Genomic DNA, 20,266 nt, shown 5'->3' with positions numbered 1-20,266 from the left:
CACTGGTAATTGGGAAGCAAAGCCAGTGCTGGGCAGACTTTTACAGTCTGTGTCCTGAAAATGTCAAGGACAAATCAAGGACAGGTATACATATAAAGTATCAAATACAATGAGTTTATTTTGTTGGGCAGACTGGCTGGAATGCAGAGGTCTTTATCTGCCATCATCTATGTTACTAAGTTACTATGTTAGTATGTTACTATGTTAGTATGTTACTTTATACAATACACCTAGGCATATTTTCTTTTGGACCAATTTTTTAGGTGCGATTTATGGAATCTAGTTCTATGCATATAATACAGGATTTTATAATGTACATGTGCAAATTTGCACCCCAACCATGCTCCACCAAAACTCCACCCATATGAATGCTCACCTGCAAAGTATGCACCATCACATCTGGGTGCAATTTTACAGACTGGCACTTAGCCAGGAAATGGTTACTTGTGCAGTTATCTGAACCTGCATATGTAAATGACTAAAAATTGTGTGCACATGCAATTTAATTGAATAATGAGCTAATTAGTGCTGAGAATTGGCTTGTTAACAACCAATTATTTGCACTAATTAGATTTAACTAGCATTTACATGCATAAATTTAGGTGCAGGATCTAAATTTTATGCCCGAGTTGAAAAAGGTGGTGTGGAAATGGGAGGGCATGAGCTGAACGGGGGCATTCTTAACATATATGTTATCACATTTCAGTTGATGCAAATGGCCACGCCTAAAGTTAGGCGTAATTCCCAGCATAAGCACTATTCTATAAAACATGCCTAACTTTTAAGTGCACTCATAGAATAGTATTTTCAGCACCAATTTTTTTGGTGCCATATATAAACTTCACCCCTTTATGTGCATTCTTGCTGCTTAAATCTTGGCAGCTCATTATAGAATTAGCCTCGTGAAGGACAATCTTATAATTGGGTGCCTGCATTTATACTCCACTCAGGGCCATGCCAAGGGTCTCTGGCGCCCCCCTGCAGACGCGTGCGCGCCCCCCCCCGGACCTGCCTGGCTCCAAGGCATGTGAAGAGCTGGGCGGTGCCAAAGAGCCGAGTGCTGCTCCCCCAAGCTGCCGTCTGGGGCGCGATGGAGGAAATGGCTGGGGTTGGCCTTAGCCTCCTCCGCTCCATCCCCGATTCCCTGCCATTTTAAATTTACCTCTCTCCGCCTCCGGCTCCGACGTCTGCGCAGCGTCAGTGAAAGCGCTGCCTGACGTCTCTTCACCAGCCTTCCCTTCGCTTGTTCGTTCCCTCTGTGTCCCGCCTTCTTCTGACGTCATTTCCTTGAGGGCGGGACACAGAGGGAACAAACGAGCGAAGGGAAGGCTGGTGGAGAGACGTCAGACAGGCAGTGCTTTCACTGATGCTGCGCAGATGTCGGAGGCAGAGCGAGGTAAATTTAAAGCGCCGGGGAATCGGGGATGGAGTGGAGGAGTAAGGTTTTTTTTTTTTAAAATACAGCTCGACGGCGCGGCGCCCTTGAAGGCAGGCACCCCCCTGTGGCGCTTACCGCGCTTACTGTGTTGGCACGGCCCTGATTCCACTTAAGCACATAAATGTACAGAATACAATACTAATACTTTCACAAGTGTACATTTATACATGTACATGGTATTGGGGAGACTAGGCTGGGAAGTTATCAATGTGGGCTACTGCTAAAGACATTAGATTTTACTCTTAACCCCAGCTATTAGTAACTGGGACCTGTGCTAAAACAGCATGAGTTAGTGGTAAAATAACACATCTTCACAGCAAACCCATGTTGATAACTTCCCCCCTTAGAGTGACGAGTTTCATTATCTGGTAACCAGAGCTGCTGATATGATGTCATTAATGCCTCATTCCACCAATGGCTAAGAGTCAATCTTGTGCGCTCAAAAAACCAGGATAAGAGTCAACCTCATCAGTGATGTCACAATGGCTTGACTGCCGTATACTTGGCTCAATTATATTACATATAGCAGTGATTTTGATTTCTAGAGACATTTCTTTTGTCTTTAATTAAGGGGGAAAGTTATTAACATGGGCTACTTTTAAGACATGTTATTTTACTGCATAAAATGGTACCTGTGCTAAAATAGAACGAGTTACTAGTAAAATAACACATCGTAATGGTAGCCTACATTGATAACTACACTCCTTAGTGCTACTCTGTAACAGCACATGTAAGTGGCACAGCGTGTAAAAGAAAGGGAATGTTCACATGGGCACAGCATGGAGGGGGGAGGCATTTATTGAAACAAAAAAATAACACGTTCCCCTGCCACATTTGTGCAATCACAATTATGTCAGGTCTATGGCTGGGATAACTGCAGTCGCACACATGTAGGTGCACTGATGCTGCGTTATGATAGCTTTCTATAACAGAATCAGGGTCTCAGATGCCGTTATAGAATAGGATCTCACCGCGTCTCATTGAGGCACCCACTTATAGAATTACCCTCATACTGTTTAGAAATAAAGGCCAGTTAATAAATGATAGAAAGTGATGTGTTTTATCGTCCTAATGTAATACATTTTTTGACTCACTTCAGTTGTTAGCACTCCCTTACTGAGGTAAAAAAAAATGATCTGGTCAGACTGAAACCTCAGATGAATTATTTGCTGCTGTTCTCTGGAATGTTTTTACTCTTTCATACAATCAATGGTAATTGCTGAAAAATGAATCTAGTTTAATCAAGGATAAGTGTATTGTTAACCCACTGGGCTCAATGTTCAGATGAAGTTATGCATTCACCAGCTCCTAGTGATTTAACCGGGCAGGAGAGCTAGTACCACCAGGCTGCCATTAGAGGTTGCAGCAGGCCATTTTGAGGCCAGAGCCTTAATGGACAGAAGTAAATGGGCATTGCTCCTGCTCTTAGGATCACCTAGACCACCAGGGACAGTGGGGGTCTGGTGCAGGCTCTACCTGTCTTTGGGAGGGAGGGGGCTTGGAATCATGGAGAGGAAGGGGGAGATTTGGAGGGGATGAAGGCACTTGCTTCCCATTATGTGAGTTCTGGCTGAATAACAGCAGTGACCCGCCTAAGATCTGGAAGCCAGCATATGCCAGCACAGCCCTGGATATTCAATGCTGGTGGCTGGACATGGCCCAGCATTAAATATCAGGGCCTAATTCTGCCCAAATGCTCAGCATTTAAAAAAAACACTGACCTCTGCTGGCTGAATATTGACTGGTTAGTTTAGGCTGCACTTGTCATATATTCAGCATCGCTACCTATACAGATAGTGATGCTAAATATATGTATTAATTTAAGCACTGGTGCCAGTGTTTAACATGGCCACCATGCTGGCTGAATGTCCAGCCCATTATTTCTTGATGTTCTGAGACAAACTTTCATTTAGACAAAAGATGGATGTCGAAGTCTGCAATGTTGACAATCTGATTTATGCTGTTCTTTTTCTTTTACCTTTGTTCTTCATAAAGACAGGATATCAACACTTTTATTGTACCATAGTTTTTGTGGGGAACTGCACTGTATTTCTCATTCTAAATGAGGAGTCAGATTAGGACTGATATAAGAAGTTTGCAGAGACAGGACCATTTTTAGGCTAAGGTTCCACAAGAAATAGGTGATCAATGACTTTGCATCTACAGTACAGTTTCTCTTTTATGTCAAGTACTATAGTTAAAGATACAACATAACAAATGTGCAAATTTCTTACCATGATCTCTGTAATTGATTTCTTTCACATGAACACAAGACCTTTGAAAAGCCATTTTGCTGCAACTCAAATGCAAGGCATTTTGTTATCACATCACATTTGGATATTTATAGGCATATGTTGATTTACGCCTTGGTCAACATTATATCCTCAGAAATATTATATCCTCAGAAATATCACAGTGTAAAACCGAAAGCAGTAAAGATATTCATACAGTGAAATGACAAACGTACCCTGTCTAACCTTCTAGCTTCTATATGTCTAAGCAGCTGTTGTCTCCAGTCAGCAGGCATCTTAGCACAGCTTTCATCAGCCTTTCCAGGGGTAGGCCTCATCTTGATATCATTGTCTGAAGATTTATCACCATAGTTACCCATGTTATAATCAGATGGTATCTTCTCAAGCAGAGCTGCCATTGTAGGCCTGGCAGAAACTGGTCTGGTTTGGGACGTTCCATAGTTTTCCGAACTGTAACTTCTTGCAGAGAGCGGCCTCCTCTGTGTAAGATTTTTAACTGGGAAGTTACTACTTTGTGTTTTTATTTCTTGATATGATGGGTGTTCATCTTCATACCGGCCATTTCTCTTCAGAAACTGGGACTCAGATACCGGTATGCTACTTTGGCGTTCCATAGGTCCTCTAAACTGAGGCCTCCCATACCTTTCACTTTGAGACATATCATGTGGTTCGCTCACCCTTCTATAGATAGCCATTTCTGTGGCACTTGCCAAAGAATCTGCTCTTTTCAAAAATCCCGGTCTTGATCCTTGACTTGAAAAATGTGGTGCAACAGACTCCTCATTAACTGAAGGCTGTGAAAATGAAAACATATTCTCGATCGGAGGATATCCTCTGTAACCTCTTGGACTGGCTAAATCTTTTGCAATATTTTTGTTCTGTGGTGGGACATATTCCGAATTTTGTGCAAATGGAGGCGGTACCCTTTTTTCAGCTTTCACTTCCACTGCTCCTTGAGGATTGAAACTTTGGTCAAACTGATAGACTTTTTTGGTCACAGCAGTCTTTTGTGGCTGCTGTCCCTTGACGTTTCCATAACCGAGCATTTCATCATCTAGCATTGGTACAGACTGACTACGGGACATACTGTGCTCCTGTCCTATCACCATATCTTGCCTGTCATGGCTTCCGTGGCTGCAGTTACGGAGGTCATAATTTTCCAGTGGTATATTGTAAACTTTAAATGCACCAATGTCTATTTCATCGATGCTCTGTGATTTTTTAAATCTACTAGACCTCAAATCTTTTATCAGTGGAGAAAGCCTTTCTGTACTTTTGCTGACAGAGATAACATTTTTGGCAGATTCTGGACGACAGTGCATGTGTGTAAAGACATTGCCCAGACTTCTGTTAGCATTTGAATCATGATATTCCCATGCTGGTCCTGAGGAAAATGTGCTGGGCATTTCTACTGATGATGTCTGCTTTGCCAACTGGTCTTTCCTCTCAGGCAAAGGACTGCTGGTAGGAGTAATCTCCAGTTTGGAAGGGAAGGCTGTCCTGTCTTCAAAAGGACTGGGGGTTCTCGTCCAGTTCTGCCAAGGATTTGCAGGAGGCACTTCTGATTCTGGCGTATTTCTGTGCGTGGGCTGTTCTAGCTCTAAGGGGATACCAACTATTCTGTCTTGTCTAATTAAAGGTCTACGTCCATGAGCAGATGTGCTTCTTGATTTGGCATTTAAGAGGGGGTTTGAGCTAGGATTTTCCACTGTGTTCTCCTCTGCAACAAACCCTGTGTTATCATAGTGAGAGCCGTCATTCCAGTTTTCTGCAAAATTGTCATTGAGAGGCCGCCTATCGTTGCGCGACTGTAAGTTTCCCGCTGGAACAGAATCCCGCTGGCTAAGTAATGGCTTTGTCTCAAGAGGCTGCGGAAAGGACTGGGTGAGCCTGCAAGGTGAAAGAGGAGACAATGAACTAGCCACCCGTATGAAAAAACAAACAAACAAAGTAAATATTCAGCAAAAACAAATATTTACAATTCTAATAATCTTGTCTTGTCTTTAAATGCTAAGAACTTTCTGAATGGCTTTTCCTGTTCCACTATCCTTGTAAAAATTCATATTACATGGATTGGTTTGTTATGTCCCTCCTATCTTATGTGATTTAGAAATAGTTTACCATGCTTGTAACAGAACAAGGCAAACATCAGCCACGCTGAGCCATTGCTAGAGATCTCTGTTTTGTAAGAGCTTTGCCATTCACAGATACAGACCCAATCAGAAAACAGTAATTACAATTGTAACCAATATAGTTTTTAAATATGATTGACAGTGGGCCTTAAGCTTTGAGAGGAGATAATATAGGGGTGTATGGAATAATCAGCATCAACATCTAGGGGTGTGCAGGCAAAAAACATTTGTTTCATTTTGGGGTTTTTCCCCCCTATCATTTAGACTTTTTGTTTGTTTGTTTGTATTGTTCCATTTTCTTTGGTAAAAGCACATGTTATCCAGTAATACTGTGTGCTATTCAGCGGACTGACCACTGTTCAAAAATAGTGCATGCCATTCTACAACAGTGCAGTAGCAGTTATCTGCCCCTTGTGCGTGCAAATGCTGGAAAAAGTAGCACGTTTGTGCATATGCGTCCTAAGCACTATTCTACAAGCGTGTGTGTAAGTGCTTCAGCACATAACTGCAAGGAGGTGTGTGTGTGTGTGTGTGCATGCACATCGTCAGACCATGGGTAGTACATGGGTGTGCCTCCCATTTATGCAGGCAATTTATAGAATACTGTAAGCTGCACCCTTTGAATGCCACACTTAGATACACCCATTTATGTCAGCCATAGACCTGGCATAAATGGGCATTCCTAAATTTACACATGCTGAAATGGGTTTAAGCTAGTATTCTATAAGGACATGGGCACACTACTGTCCTTATAGAATATGCTCGCTGCCCATGTTATAGGGGCACCTAAATGAAGATGCCCTGTGACAGAATTGCCTCATAAGGGGATATGTCTCTAACTGGCCATTTATAAATAGGTACCAGAGGGCAAGTGGTAAGAGTCTATTCTATAAAGGAATATAAGCATCTATGTTTCTTTACAGAACACTTGCCTGACAGTGAAAATATGTGCGTACACCTCCCATAGAGCTGCAGATTACACACATAAGTTATTCACATGTGAGTCCTACACATGGTCTGCCTAGATTCTGCTTATATATATGCCTACCTGTAAAATATGTGCATATTTACAGAAGGGAAAGGGACTTGATATACCACCTTTCTGTGGTTTTTGCAACTACATTCAAAGCGGTTTAAGTAGTATATATAGGTACTTATTTGTACCTGGGGCAATGGAGGCTTAAGTGACTTCCCCAGAGTCACAAGGAGATGCAGTGGGAATTGAACTTAGTTCTCCAGGATCAAAGTCTGCTGTACTAACCACTAGGCTACGCCTCCACTCCGAAACACTATATAGGATGTGTTTGGACATTTACACCTGTTACATGTATACATACGCATGTAAATACCATTCTCGGAGAACAAGTAGGCATATTCTCACATATGGGTGATGTCAAGTCTCTCGAGACTTGTATAGCTGTTTCTTAACTGTCAGGGGACAGAACAGGTGACGTCATCCGTGTTGTCTGATGCGAAGTTTAAATAAAGCTAATATAGCTTTAAGAGTACATGCAGCGTCTCCACTGCACATGTGTGAATACCTTCCCACCTGCCGCAAGAATGTGGAACCAGCAGTCTGTCTTCATCTGCAGGCAGGAGAACACATTGTCCCGCGCCTGATGGGTGAATCTGTTTTTGAGCTTTTTTGTGCCTTCACTTCAGGGTTTTTTTCCCCTGATTTTTGTTTTATTTTCTTCAGAATATTTTCCTCTCCCTTCCTGTAGTGTCTTTAGTTCGTCCCCCCCCCCCTTTTAAGTTTTTTCGCACTCAGTAGGCCCTCTTGGGCCTGAGCTCCAGTTGGGTGTTTGTCCCTATATTTTTCTGGTGCTTGCTCCTTTTTTCAGTCACCATCAAGCCATTTGATTTGGTCACAGCTTTTCCCTTCCATGTCCTCAAAGGTTCCCAGTGGCTTTAAGCACTGTAGCCAGTGCAATAGGATCATCTCTGGCAAAGACACTCATTCTTGGTGTCTTCAGAGTATGTTCTGAACATACCCCTTCCTGCTGTGTTATTTGTCTTTGTATGAAGAAAAGAACACAGATGGCCAGAAAGGCTCAAAGAGAAAAAATCTTTGGAGCCTGGTCTGAAACCTTGGTGTCTGTACTGGCATCGATCTCTGAACTGGCTTTGATGTTGGGAGTTGCATCGGCATCATGTGTGTTGCTCCCTATGACTGATAGGTCTGTCTTGGACACAGGGAATGGCCATACATTGAGTGGGTCTCCATTGCCTCAATGTCAGCATCTGACCCGACCCCGAGGCGATGTGGGGATTTTGACGTTATCTTCATTCCCACTGAGGAGCATCAATGACTGGCATCGGGTGAAGGCCAAGAAACATTGGCTTCGTTCCCCCTCGGTGCACAGCGCCAGGAGCTCCAGGGTACCAAGGGATTTGGTCCCCGAGAAGAGTCTGCACCATGAGGACCGCTCTCCCTCCATACAAGAGTTGCCGGTGCACAGGTCTCCAGTCAGCCAGGACCAGGCACCTGCCTTGACCCCTGCCTTTCCCGATGGTCTCTTTTGATGAATGCATCCGGGCCATGCTCCATGAGCACTTGGTGGGAATTTTACAACAGTATGCATCAGCATCTGGGGTGCTTGCACTAGCCATGCCTCTTGCTGCTGCCCCACAAGGCCCTCAGCCTGTGGTGAGGTCTCTGATGCCAATGTCACATGCAGCACCTGTGTCAACTGCCACCCATGCTAACAACCTCTCAATATCAGTATGGGAGGCTTTGCTGGAGTTGCGGATGGAAAGCTAGGTCTCTGCCCTCCCATGAGTTGTTCTTTGACGACATCAATGAGAAGCACTCATGGGAGTCTGATGAAGATCCACAGTACTTCTCGGAGAAGGAGTCCTATGGTATCACATCTGTCCCCCTCCCCTCCAGAGGAAAGGAAGAAGTGTCCACCTGAGTGCCTTTCCTTCCCCAGTTTTGTCAGGGAAATGGCAGCTAATATTCCCATTTGTTTGGAGGCAGAGGACGAACCCAGGGCTGAGAAGTTTGAGATCCTGGACTATGACTCTCCTTCTAGAGAGGCTGTGATGATCCCTCTTCACTGGATCCTGAAAGATGTGCAGGTGAAGAACTGGAAGTTCCTTCTGTTGGTCCCTGTCCTGCCTAAGAAGATCGACACCATGTACCGAATCCAGAGTTCCACAGGGTTTGACAAGCCTCAGTTGCCTCCTAATTCCTTGGTGATGGAATCTGCGCTCAAGAGAGCCAGGAGTTCTAGAGACGCTCCTGGGCAGAGAAGCTAGAACCCTGGATTCTTTTCGGGGGAAGATGTTTCAGGCCTCTGCTTATTTCCTACATACAATCTTACCAGTTCTACAAGAGGATCTACTTGCGGAACCCTAGAGCGCAGTATGTCTGATTTGGCAGACTATCTTCACTGGAGCAGGCTAAATCTCTCCGCTAGCTGGTCAATTGGAAGCATGTCATAGTTTCTTGGCCATGGGCGCTTATAATACCATTGTAGTGGTGTCCCACATCTCTGCCAAAAGTATAGTGATGCGCAGACTCTTATGGTTGCATGTCTCTGACTTGGACCCTGCAGTCCAGCAGAGACTGGTGGACGCTACGTGCTGGGGGGATAGCCTTTTTGGAAATAAGGTGGAGGAGGTCTCTGACCTCATCAAGAAACACACTGACACCATTGCTACTTTCTCCAACTCCTCCTCTAGATTTTTGGCCAGGTCAGAGGGGTTCCTACTACTCACAGAGGTGTAGATATGCTCCTTCTTCTTGCTAGCCTCAGCAGACTCCATCCCAGCATGCTCATTCTCGTCAACTGGGTACACCCATGGCCCAGCCAGCTCCTCAGTCAAAGCAGGGGAAGAACATTTGACTGGCTTAAGCAGAGCACAGCTGCAGTAAATGTGACTGTTCCAGATGACCTGCCGGTTGTGGGGAGGCTGAATTTTTTCCAGAAAAGGTGGCCCCTTGTAACCACCAACCAGTAGGTTCTTTAAATAGTCCTTCTCGGTTATACCCTGCATTAGCATCAAAGACCACCAGACTGCCCACCGAGAGCATCTCACTTCAGCTCTCAGCACAAGCAGGTACTTGCAGATGAATTCTCCAACCTTCTAAAGGCCCATGCAGACAAGCCCATTCCACCAGGGGAAGAAGGGAAGGGATTCTACTCCAGGTACTTCCTTGTGTAGAAGAAAACAGGGGGGATGTGTCCCAACCTAGACCTAAGGGCCCTGAACAAATTCAAAGAATAGTTCAGGATGGTTTCCTTAGGCACACTTCTCCCCTTGATTCAGGAACACAATTGGCTATGTTCTCTGGACTTAAAGGATGCTTTCACCCACATCCCAATACTTCCAAGTCACAAGAAATATCTTTGATTTCCGCTGGGAACACATCACTTCCAGTATCACGTGTTGTCTTTTGGCCTTGCGCCGGCTCCCAGGGTTTTCACCAAGTGTCTTGAAGTAGTTGCAGTGTTGCTATGCAGACAGGGAATCCATGTGTTCCCCTATCTGGACAATTGGCTGGTGAGGGACGGTGCTCAGGAGTCCATATGGAGAACTATTCAGGTGTTTGGGCTACTAGGGTTCATTTTAAACTACCTCAAGTCCCATCTCCACCCCGTTCAGCAACTGGAGTTCATAGGGGCCCTACTAGATACGCAGCATGTGTGGACTTTTCTCCCTGTGCCAAGGGCAGACACTCTGGTCACCCTTGCCACTAGGTCAGTGAGCTTCAGGACCTAGTGGCAGATCCATCTTACACTAAATTTCATCATAACAGAGTAATTTTCCACACACACCCTAATTTCTTGCCTGAGGTTGAGTCAGAGTTCCATCTGAACCAGTCGATCATTCTTCTAACATTCTTTCCCAAACCTCATGCCCATCCTGGCAAAAGCACACTGCACACCGTAGACTACAAGCCAGCACTGGCTTTATTCTTGCAGTGGACTAGGCCTTACAGACAGTCCACCCAGCTTTTTGTTTCTTTTGATCCCAACAGGATGGGGGTTGCCATCGGAAATGAAGAATCTCCAACTGGATGGCAGTTTGCATTTCTTTCAGTTACACCCAGGATGGGTTGACTCTTGAGTGTCATGTTATGGCTCATAATGTCAGAGCCATGGCAGCATCAGTATCCAACTTGTGGTGAGCCTCCATAGAAGAAATTTGCAAGGCGGCAACATGATATTCAGTCCACATATTCACATCTCATTATTGCCTTGTGCAGAATACCTGAAGTGATAGTCTGTTTGGACTGACAGTTCTGCAGAATTTGTTTGATGTCTAGAATCCTACTCCACCCCTCTAGACTTGTTTTGTTTGTTCCAGGCTGCACTCTCACACAGTTGTATATAGTTTTAGGTTAATCGGTATTTTGTCCTCGCTGTTGCAAGGCTCAATTGACCAATGGTTGTTTTCGGTGAGCCTGGTAGCTAGGGATTCCCACATGTGAGAATATGGCCTGCTTGTTCTCGGAGAAAGAGAAGATACTTACCTGTAGCAGGTATTCTCCGAGGACAGCAGGCCATTCATTCTTACATACTCTCCCATCTGCCCTTAGAGTTGATTCCAAGTTATGTTATTGTATTGCTGGGCCCGCCCTCTCAAGATGGGTGGGAAGGCAGTCGAGCATGTGCAGTGGGGACGCTGTGTGTGCTCTTAAAACTATATTGGCTTTATTTAAGCTCCACACTGGGTGACGCAGATGAAGTCACCCACATGTGAAAATGAATGGCCTGCTGTCCTCAGAGAATACCTGCTACAGGTAAGTACCTTTGCTTTATTCTAATGACATGCTCATGCAGTGCCGTAGCGAGGGCGGCTGACACCCGGGGCGGTTCACCGCTGTGCACCCTTCCCCGGGTGCAGCATGGCGCACCCCCGCTCGGCGCACACACGCACACCCCCCGGAGCGCATTCTTACCAAAGAGGGCGGGTGGGAGGGCCGCTCCGCTCCAAGTGCACGTCGCTGGGAGCTGCGTTGGCTCCGCTGGTTCCCTGTTCTCTCTGCCTCGGAACAGGAAGTAACCTGTTCCGGGGCAGAGAAAGCAGTGAACCAGCGGAGCCGACACCCCCCCAGCGGCGTGCACTCGAGGCGGAACGCACCACCGCCCCCCCCCCTCCTACGCCACTGTGCTCATGTAATTAGCATGCAACTGTTCATGCATGGGGGTTCTTTTGTTCCAGGTTAAGAAGTTGCATCTTTATAAAATTCTAGTGTATGTGGCAGATATCGCATTTTGAATGTGCAACTGTAACTGTTCATTGTATAAAGTTTGCGTGTACATATATTTATTGAAGTATTTCATAACCAGCATGTTTACTTGAAAATTTTTCCTATGCTCCACCCAAACTGCGCTGCCAGTTAGGTTTACTGTCAAAGTTCACACCTTCTTGACAATGTGCATATATTTACACCACTTGGTATTTTATAAAAGGCTTTTTACATGCATATGTGGTCAAACATGTGCTTAAAAACTATAAAATTAATGCAAATTCCCATGAAAATTGGTATAATTGGTGGTATACTGGGTATTAATATTCAATATATCAAACGAATGACATAAGGAATGTGTTATCTTACCAAGGCTTTGATAACATTGTCAATTGTGGTCAAGGTTTCTGGTAAATAAAGGACGTCGAGAGCATATACATTTTTATTCCTTTTTCTGCAGATCTTCAGACTCCTTGTGGGCCAAAGCATAATTTGTGTCTAGTCTATTTGAAGATTCAATAAAGGAATTGGTGGCACCCTTGGTGTGAATCTATTGGTCTGGTTACCTCCACTGTTCTGTCTTTTCTGCATGACACCTGTGGTGCGTAGTTCTTCTGTTTTTTTTTTTTTTTTTAATTTGCTAACATTACCACATTCTCCACATGAGGTCTGCTTTCCTTGACCAGCACAACATGAATAGGCCAGCTATTGTGAAAAATCCCCTTCCTGTTCCCCATGAAGTAGATCCAGCATTTGGGTACTCTAAACAGGCCTCCATACCACTCCTCATTACCCTCAATCTCCCTGTCCCAGGCTAGAACTACTGACCTCCTCCTTAAATCAGCCCACCAATAGAAACTGGGTCTCCAGGCTCGTGAGCAAGAGGGTAAGCAGTATTCTAGGCCCTTTTAAACCTACCCTGGAACATATAAACAGGCTTTCAAGGCCTCCACATCCCCTCCCCTATTCTTCAAATCCAAAATGGAACCACTGGCTTATTCTACTCTATTTCAATCATATGTAGTCCGCCCACTCCCCCCCCCCAAAAAAAAAATTATGAACAGATTAACAATAAAGAAGTCAATTAAAGAGTTCATAATTACAAACCTTGCATAAATATTATTATATAAACAAAGAAATAAAATTACAGTGTCACCGATTTTCTATATATTTACAAAACAGGAAAGTTTAAAGATGTTTATGAAGTATAAGGAGACTATGTTCTCTTCTGCTATGGAAGACTAAACTTTACTAGTTCGGAAAAATAACCAACTGTCCAGTAATTGTTTAATAGGTGGGAAAATGTGGGGTACAAATGCAACAAACAAACAAATAAATAAATAATACAAATGCTTTTAATTGAGGGAAAATTTAATATTTAGGCTGTTTGAAATCGAGAAACATTTCTTAAAGCAGGGTATGAAATAAATACTGACCTCCAAATACTTTGGTGTGCAGGTCAGAGTGTCAACAGTACCATTTCGGCTTTGGTACCACTACTGGCAGCAGGGAAAATGGCTGTTTCTGATGGTGAAGTTTTGAGGAACGTTTTGAAAGTGGGCGGCGGCTTTGCTGTCATAGAGGTCTAGTTGGTGATTGGGAGTGGGGTTCCAGAGCCTTTATCTATGTTTTGGGTTGTGTTGGGGGTGACTTTAAAAGAACCCTGAGGACCATCTTTCAGTTTAGGAAGAGTGAGGCAGGTATTTCTGTTTGGAGGGAACAGAGGTTTTGTGGTCATGGAAATCCAATTTGTGTTAGTAGAGGAATGGGGAAGGTCATTGCAGAAACCAAAAACTAGGTTTGATTTTATTTCTAATGATCTTGCAATTGCGACCAGACAGACATGAGTTGTTTTGCTTGGTTTGCTATATTGGATGTTCATTATCACTAATAGACTGAAGAGACATACTCATTATCGATGAAACAAATGTATTGACTCCTGATGCAGGCAATACACTGAAACATGGGTCATGTTGGGTTCCAATAAATGTCTCCAGGTCTTCTTATGTTTGACTGCTTTTTTTTTTTGGTATGTCTTCTTATTTGTGCTGGTCTTGCCTCTGTCCTGCCATTCGTATATTAAAGTAAATACAGCATTGATATCTAATAAGCTATTATAATCTATGAACATTAATAAATAAATATAGGAATTTGTATGCATATTAGCATTACTTTTAGGAAATTGGCAGAAATGCTAACTCCCATGCATTAATGTGCTTCACACATGCCCATTTAACATCTGCATTAATACACATATAGGATCAAACTCTATAAATAGCACCAAAAAAATAACGTGCTAAGCGCTATTCCATATAGATGGCACTGAAAGTTAGGCACCGTTTATAGAAACGCTTAGTGCATAACTTTAGACATGATGATTTGCACCCAGTAAACCCCGGTGTAAATCCTTGCATCTATATTAGGTGTGGATCCCCCTTATTCTGTAACAGCGCGCATAAATTCTAGGAACAACCTTGATCCGCCCATGACCTTCCCAAGGCCATGTCCCTTTTTCGGACCCACACATAAAATGTACGTGTGGATCTGAGCGACTAAAAAGGTGTGCATAAATTTCAATTAAGTCCAATTAGTGCTAATCATTGATTAGCACCCAATTATCAGTGCTAATTGTCTCATTATTCAATTAAATTGCATGTGCACATAAATTTGCACACACAAGTGCCATTTATAGAATTTCAGGGATGATGGATTAGTGACCAGTATTTCATATCTTCTATCAATTTAACTACAATAGATTATATTTTTTTACCTTTCGACAAGACATTTAAACTATCTTTCTTGGCAATGGTTGTAATCATATTGCACTGGTTTTTAGATTCTCTCTATCAATGATATGCTTTGATGTCCCCATGCATACTTCCTACCCACCCCCATCCTCCCACCCTGTCAGACTGTCATAGTAATGCTTGAATGTTTTCACTTATATACACTGTCAGCTAGGACATTTGCTTATTTCCGATCTGAGGAAGAAGGGCAACCTTCGAAAGCTAATCAAGAAATGTATTAAGTTATGTCCAATAAAAAAGGTATCATCTTATTTTCTTTTCCATGTTTTATTTTGTTTGATTTCTATAGATTCTCTCAGAATGCTAAGAAGGGACCATCTCGAGCTTATAACTTAGAACCTATACGTGACCTAATAAGCCAAAAAGATGAGACGTGAATGACAATGGATTATGGTGCATGAAGACTCTAGTGCACTTCCAGCTTCATACGTGATTAGCATTGTTTTGGTACACATGTTTCTTCTTGTTGGGAATTCCTAAATAACAAGTCAAATGTAGAAAACATATACTTGACTATTCCAGTTTAAAAAGTTTTGAACACACCTGTTGCCCCACAATGAACTATTTACAGCATCCTTGGCTGCCGTCTGCACTTTGACACGCGTATTCGAGGACCCAGACGAAGCCTGGGAAGGGGAATAATCTGAGTAGGTGCCAGAAGACACGCTGTTATTCAGACAGTGGAGTTTGTCAGCTTCAGACTCATCTGTTGATTCTGAAAGAAATTGATCAAACCCAACATATTTCAGTAGCTGTCATATGACTTATACAACTATATGCAAAACAGCTTTAAATGAAATATGCACCTTGTGGTGTTCAAGAATCTATGTAAGCCATTCTAAAGACCCCCCCCCCCACCCCACACACACAAAAAAAGATTTTAGTATGCAAACGTTTACCAAATCGCTCTTGCTTTTCAGGTACCTTTTTTATCTTTTCCCAGAAGAACAAGCTTGGGTGGGTACAAGGGAGCCTCAGATAATGAAGGGCGAAGCTCTGCTATCCTCAGATCATTGGCAGTGTGTCCAAAGGAATCCTGTGAAATATAACCATTCCAAAGAATCAAACTTGAGCATGTCGATAAAGGCTGTTAAAAAACTATGTCTCTTAAACCTTCATGTGAGTTACAGTAAATGAGGGAGTGAATAGTCTAACAATTTTCCAATATGCAACTGAATAAGGAAATGTCAGTATTGCATGTTGTTTTCAATGCATGTCTGTGGGGATAATGTGGGGTATAAATACATTAATAAATAAATAAATAAATAAATAAATACATACATACATTCTTTTAGCTATGAAACCAGAGGACATAAGCAGAATTTCTGAAACATACAAATACACAGGTACAAAACAGTAAAATGGAGGTCCATTTTAAAAGGTTCTTTGGAAGTTAGCTGGTGAACCTTGCTGGTTAAAAGCTACCAGCTAAATTTAACCAAGGGGGGGATGTTATCAGTGTGAGCTGCTGTTAAGTCTTTATTTTACCACTAACTTTTGCTATTTTAGCACAGGTGTCATTCTATGCAATGAAACTTATTCAGTAGCACTTAACTGGGCAGTGCCACTGAATATCGGCTCTGACCAGCTATTTTTGAAGTGGACCAGACAGTAGGGTTACCTTAGGTCCTCTTTTAAGAGGACATGTCTTCCTTTAGAATTTCTTCAGATATGTCCTCCAGATTTTTAAATTTTTAGGAAAATATCCTCTTTTTCTTTTATGTGCCTATGACCAACATACCTACTCACATAATGAGAGAAACCATCTCTGGCCTATTAGTCAGTCTGGACACATGGGGGTGCTAAAGAGAGAGAAAGGCATTGCTAATTTCCTCTCTGTTTCCCTGCTGCTTGAATCTGTGAAAGGAATTGTGTTCGTGCAGCACAACTTTAAGCATGTGTCATGCAAAGACTTTCACATGTATCTCAGAAGCCAGCCAAAATTGTTGAGGGATATGCGCTCTTCTGATAAGTACGTTTGAGGTCTGACTCAGTCAAACTCAAATCCAGAAGTTTTTGAAAAGTAGATTGTCTACTGCTGTACTGCAAGTCAGTCACTGTTTGATGTGTATTCATTAACTAAAAGCCATTTATTTATTTTATTTATTTATTTGTAGCATTTGTATCCCACATTTTCCCACCAATTTGCAGGCTCAATGTGGCTTACATTTGCCGGAATGGTGGTTGCCATTTCCGTGTAACAGGTTTACAAATGGTATTGCGTTAGGGTGTATACATTTTCTATGATTAAATATTTCTTTAGCAAAGATAGCAACCATTTTTTTTGTGTCCTCTTTTTTGTTTCCGCAAATATGGCAACCCTACTAGAGAGAGGTGTTCTGAGGGTGGAGCTGGGAAGGAACTGGCTGCTCTTCAGGTACTGGCAATATTCAGTGCCGGTGCCTACACAGCTAGGTGATTAAACAGGTCCGCATAAACAGCAGTCTTAACTTTGGTCGTTTAGCTGTGGGTGCCAATGCTACACATCGACCAGCACTTGCATAGCTTCCAGGGACTGGCCTGAAGTGTGGCGATCCACCCCTCACCCTTGGAACTTGATGAAAGCCCTCCTTCTGATCCCACCCCCAGAACATGAAGAAAGTCCCCCTTCCGATCCCCCCTCCCTCTCTCCTACCTCCTGGAACATGACAAAAACTCCCTTCCAACCCCCGGAACATGGAGAAAGCTCCCTCTTCCTATTCCCTCTCCTTCCCTCCCACCCCCACATCCGAGGATCCCCCTGGGCCTACTTGCCTGATCCATGGTGGTCTAGCAGGGATTAGGCAGGAGTTTTGCCCACTTGCTCCGGTCCGGCATGACTGCCTCTTCAAAATGGCTGCTGTGACCTCTAGCGACAACCTCACAATATTGAGGTAGTATAAAGCCTGTTCTGCACGCTGGGATCTCATGTCCATACTGGTGAAATAGGGAGGGCTACAGATACTCTTTTATCCCATTCTCCAAAACTCATTAGGCAGAAAGAATAACCAAGTAACTATACTCGGTTTTTTTTCGCCTGTGGGTTTAGGGGCTTTGTCATGTTCCAGGATGGGGGTGGGATCGGAACTTGGCCAGATACCCTTTGTGGGTCCTGGCTGATGATGATTATTATTATTATTAACATTTGTATAGCGCTACCAGACGCACGCAGCGCTGAACACCTGACACAGAGAGACAGTCCCTGCTCGATAGAGCTTATAATCTAAAAATAAGTGTCTTTTGTGGGTCCTGGCTGAATCAGCTGGGACTTGCATAAAACCTGGCAGCTAGCACATGCTGAATTAGAATTAGCCCTGGATACCTGTTTGTTAAGGCATTTACGTGATTTGGGATTAGGAGAGCTGTAATTGGAGTGTAGAAGCAGGTTATACTATCAGAAGAGTGTTTCTTATTTTTGCATGTTTTGTTACTGTATTTGATTTTAATACAGATTTGTTGTATTTTGTAAACTGCTTAGGTTTAAGTGGTATAAAAGTTTGAAAAATAAATATATAATGCCGGGGTCCAGACACGGTTCAGCATTGACTATCTGGGGCTAGTTCTACCCATAGAAGTCTGCTTTTAACAAATGCTAACCACTGTGGGCAGAATATTGACCAGCTACCGTGTTTCCCCGAAAATAAGACAGTGTCTTATATTAATTTTTGCTCCCAAAGATGCACTAGGTCTTATTTTCACGGGATGTCTTATTTTCGGCGAAACACGGTATAAGCCATACCCAAATGCACCACACTAGAGACGATTACACATACAAAAAAAATCCCAACGATGGCCCCTGATAGAGGAAGAATGCGTTGCTTTGTGTTATAGACTTCCGGCTCTCACAAGGACACAAGAAAAACAAACAACCTCCCCTAATAAACCACAACACAGTACCATATCGCCATCACTACCGGCACACTAATGGGAACTGGGCTGGGTGGCTAGTTGCCAAATAGTGAGCTTCTGGTGGGAGAGAGTGGGCACCCATCGTGGCCAAACAAAAACTTTGCTAGGTCTTACTTTCGGGGGAGGCCTTATATTTAGCAATTCAGCAAAACCTCTACTAGGTCTTATTTTCAGGGGATGTCTTATTTTCGGGGAAACAGGGTAGTTACTAAAAACTGGGGTTAACAGTAAACGTACACGTCTTAACATTAGCCCATATTGATAATGTCCCCAATAAACATTCACAGTAACATAGTAAATGTCAGCAGATAATGGACTTGCATCATCATTCAAATCTGCCCAAACACGATGGCCAGAGTTTATGCAAGCTGCTTAAATTCAATCCATTCCTAGGCTAGAGAAAAGTAGTTGATTTGTTAGCTCAAATTTTTAATGCTAACCAACTAACTTACACAGTTAAAACTGGGCGAATGAAATTGCAGGCTTAAATATAATGGGTCAAAATTTGTTTTAGTTACAAACCTAAACACTTCTAAAGACAGCTAGTTGTTGATCTGGTTTGGTTGCTGAGTTGCTTTTTTTTTTCCCAACAACCATTTTTGATTTAAAAAAATTAATATGTGAATAGATTGAACTATGGAAATTGACGGATTGTCTTTGCTGCTGAGTAAATCTTTGAAAGTGGACCCTTAGTAACGTAGCAGATGCTGGCAGATAAGGACCATTTCACCCACTAATCGTCTGCCTGGTTACCCCCCTTTACACTGCTATAAGGATATCTCCCAGCCCTGCCAGTTTCACTGCTTTCACAGCTCTCATAAATTCAGTCGTCCTAAGCTGGACTCAGAACAGGAGATCTTTACTACATACTAATTAGAGCTCCTACTGATGGAAGCCTGGTGTTTCACTTGTTGTACCCAAATCTTTGGAACGATAGTTTCTATGGATTCAATCTGTTCTGTTTCTACACTCAATTAGAAGCCAACTTGGCACTGTTTAAAGTTCAAACTGTTTTATAATGATAAAAAATTAATAATCCATTCCTCCCATGAATCCCAAGAACAAATGTCACCCTGATATTCTAGAGCTATTCAGATGATAGCATATGCAAAGACCAGTGGTCTTTGTTCTCATATAAAATGTTTCTTTTCCTTTGGAATATATATTCTAACAATGTTTTGTAGGTTGTGAAACTGAAAAATTAATTTCCCCAACTTGTTAATGGGTAATGAAGTCTGAATCACATATTGTTCCGTAAAGCTGCAGAATTTCAAGATTTGTTGCATTCATACATGGCAGTTCTATAAACTCGGCACTCACATTTATACATCTGTTCTGCATATTATTATTATTATTAACATTTGTATAGCGCTACCAGACGCACGCAGCGCTGAACATCCAACATAGAGAGAGACAGTCCCTGCTCAAAAGAGCTTACAATCTAAAAAAAAGACAGATAGACAAAACAATTAAGGACAAGGGAAGTACTGGGTGAGAAGGAACAAGGGGAGGGCAAATTGAGTAGTGGCTAGGAGTCAAAAGCA

The 20,266-nt window shown here is 42.8% G+C and overlaps 1 protein-coding gene across 2 annotated transcripts in view; it reads right to left on the bottom strand.

Annotated features, from left to right (window-relative positions):
• Positions 1 to 20,266, bottom strand: part of LRRC7 (leucine rich repeat containing 7) — a 593,735-nt gene that overhangs the window by 86,178 nt on the left and 487,291 nt on the right. For both annotated transcript variants that reach the window (XM_030207242.1, XM_030207243.1), the window contains 3 exons: positions 15,759 to 15,870; positions 15,378 to 15,549; positions 3,906 to 5,580 (listed from right to left, as the gene is read on the bottom strand). In XM_030207242.1, coding sequence (XP_030063102.1) covers positions 3,906 to 5,580; positions 15,378 to 15,549; positions 15,759 to 15,870 — 1,959 coding nt within the window. The remainder of the gene's footprint in view (positions 1 to 3,905; positions 5,581 to 15,377; positions 15,550 to 15,758; positions 15,871 to 20,266) is intronic.

Source organism: Microcaecilia unicolor, chromosome 6, assembly GCF_901765095.1.
Source record: "Microcaecilia unicolor chromosome 6, aMicUni1.1, whole genome shotgun sequence".
Taxonomy (NCBI): domain Eukaryota; kingdom Metazoa; phylum Chordata; class Amphibia; order Gymnophiona; family Siphonopidae; genus Microcaecilia; species Microcaecilia unicolor.
The sequence above is the reverse complement of the archived record's forward strand: the minus strand, read 5'-3'. Positions and strand labels throughout refer to the sequence as shown.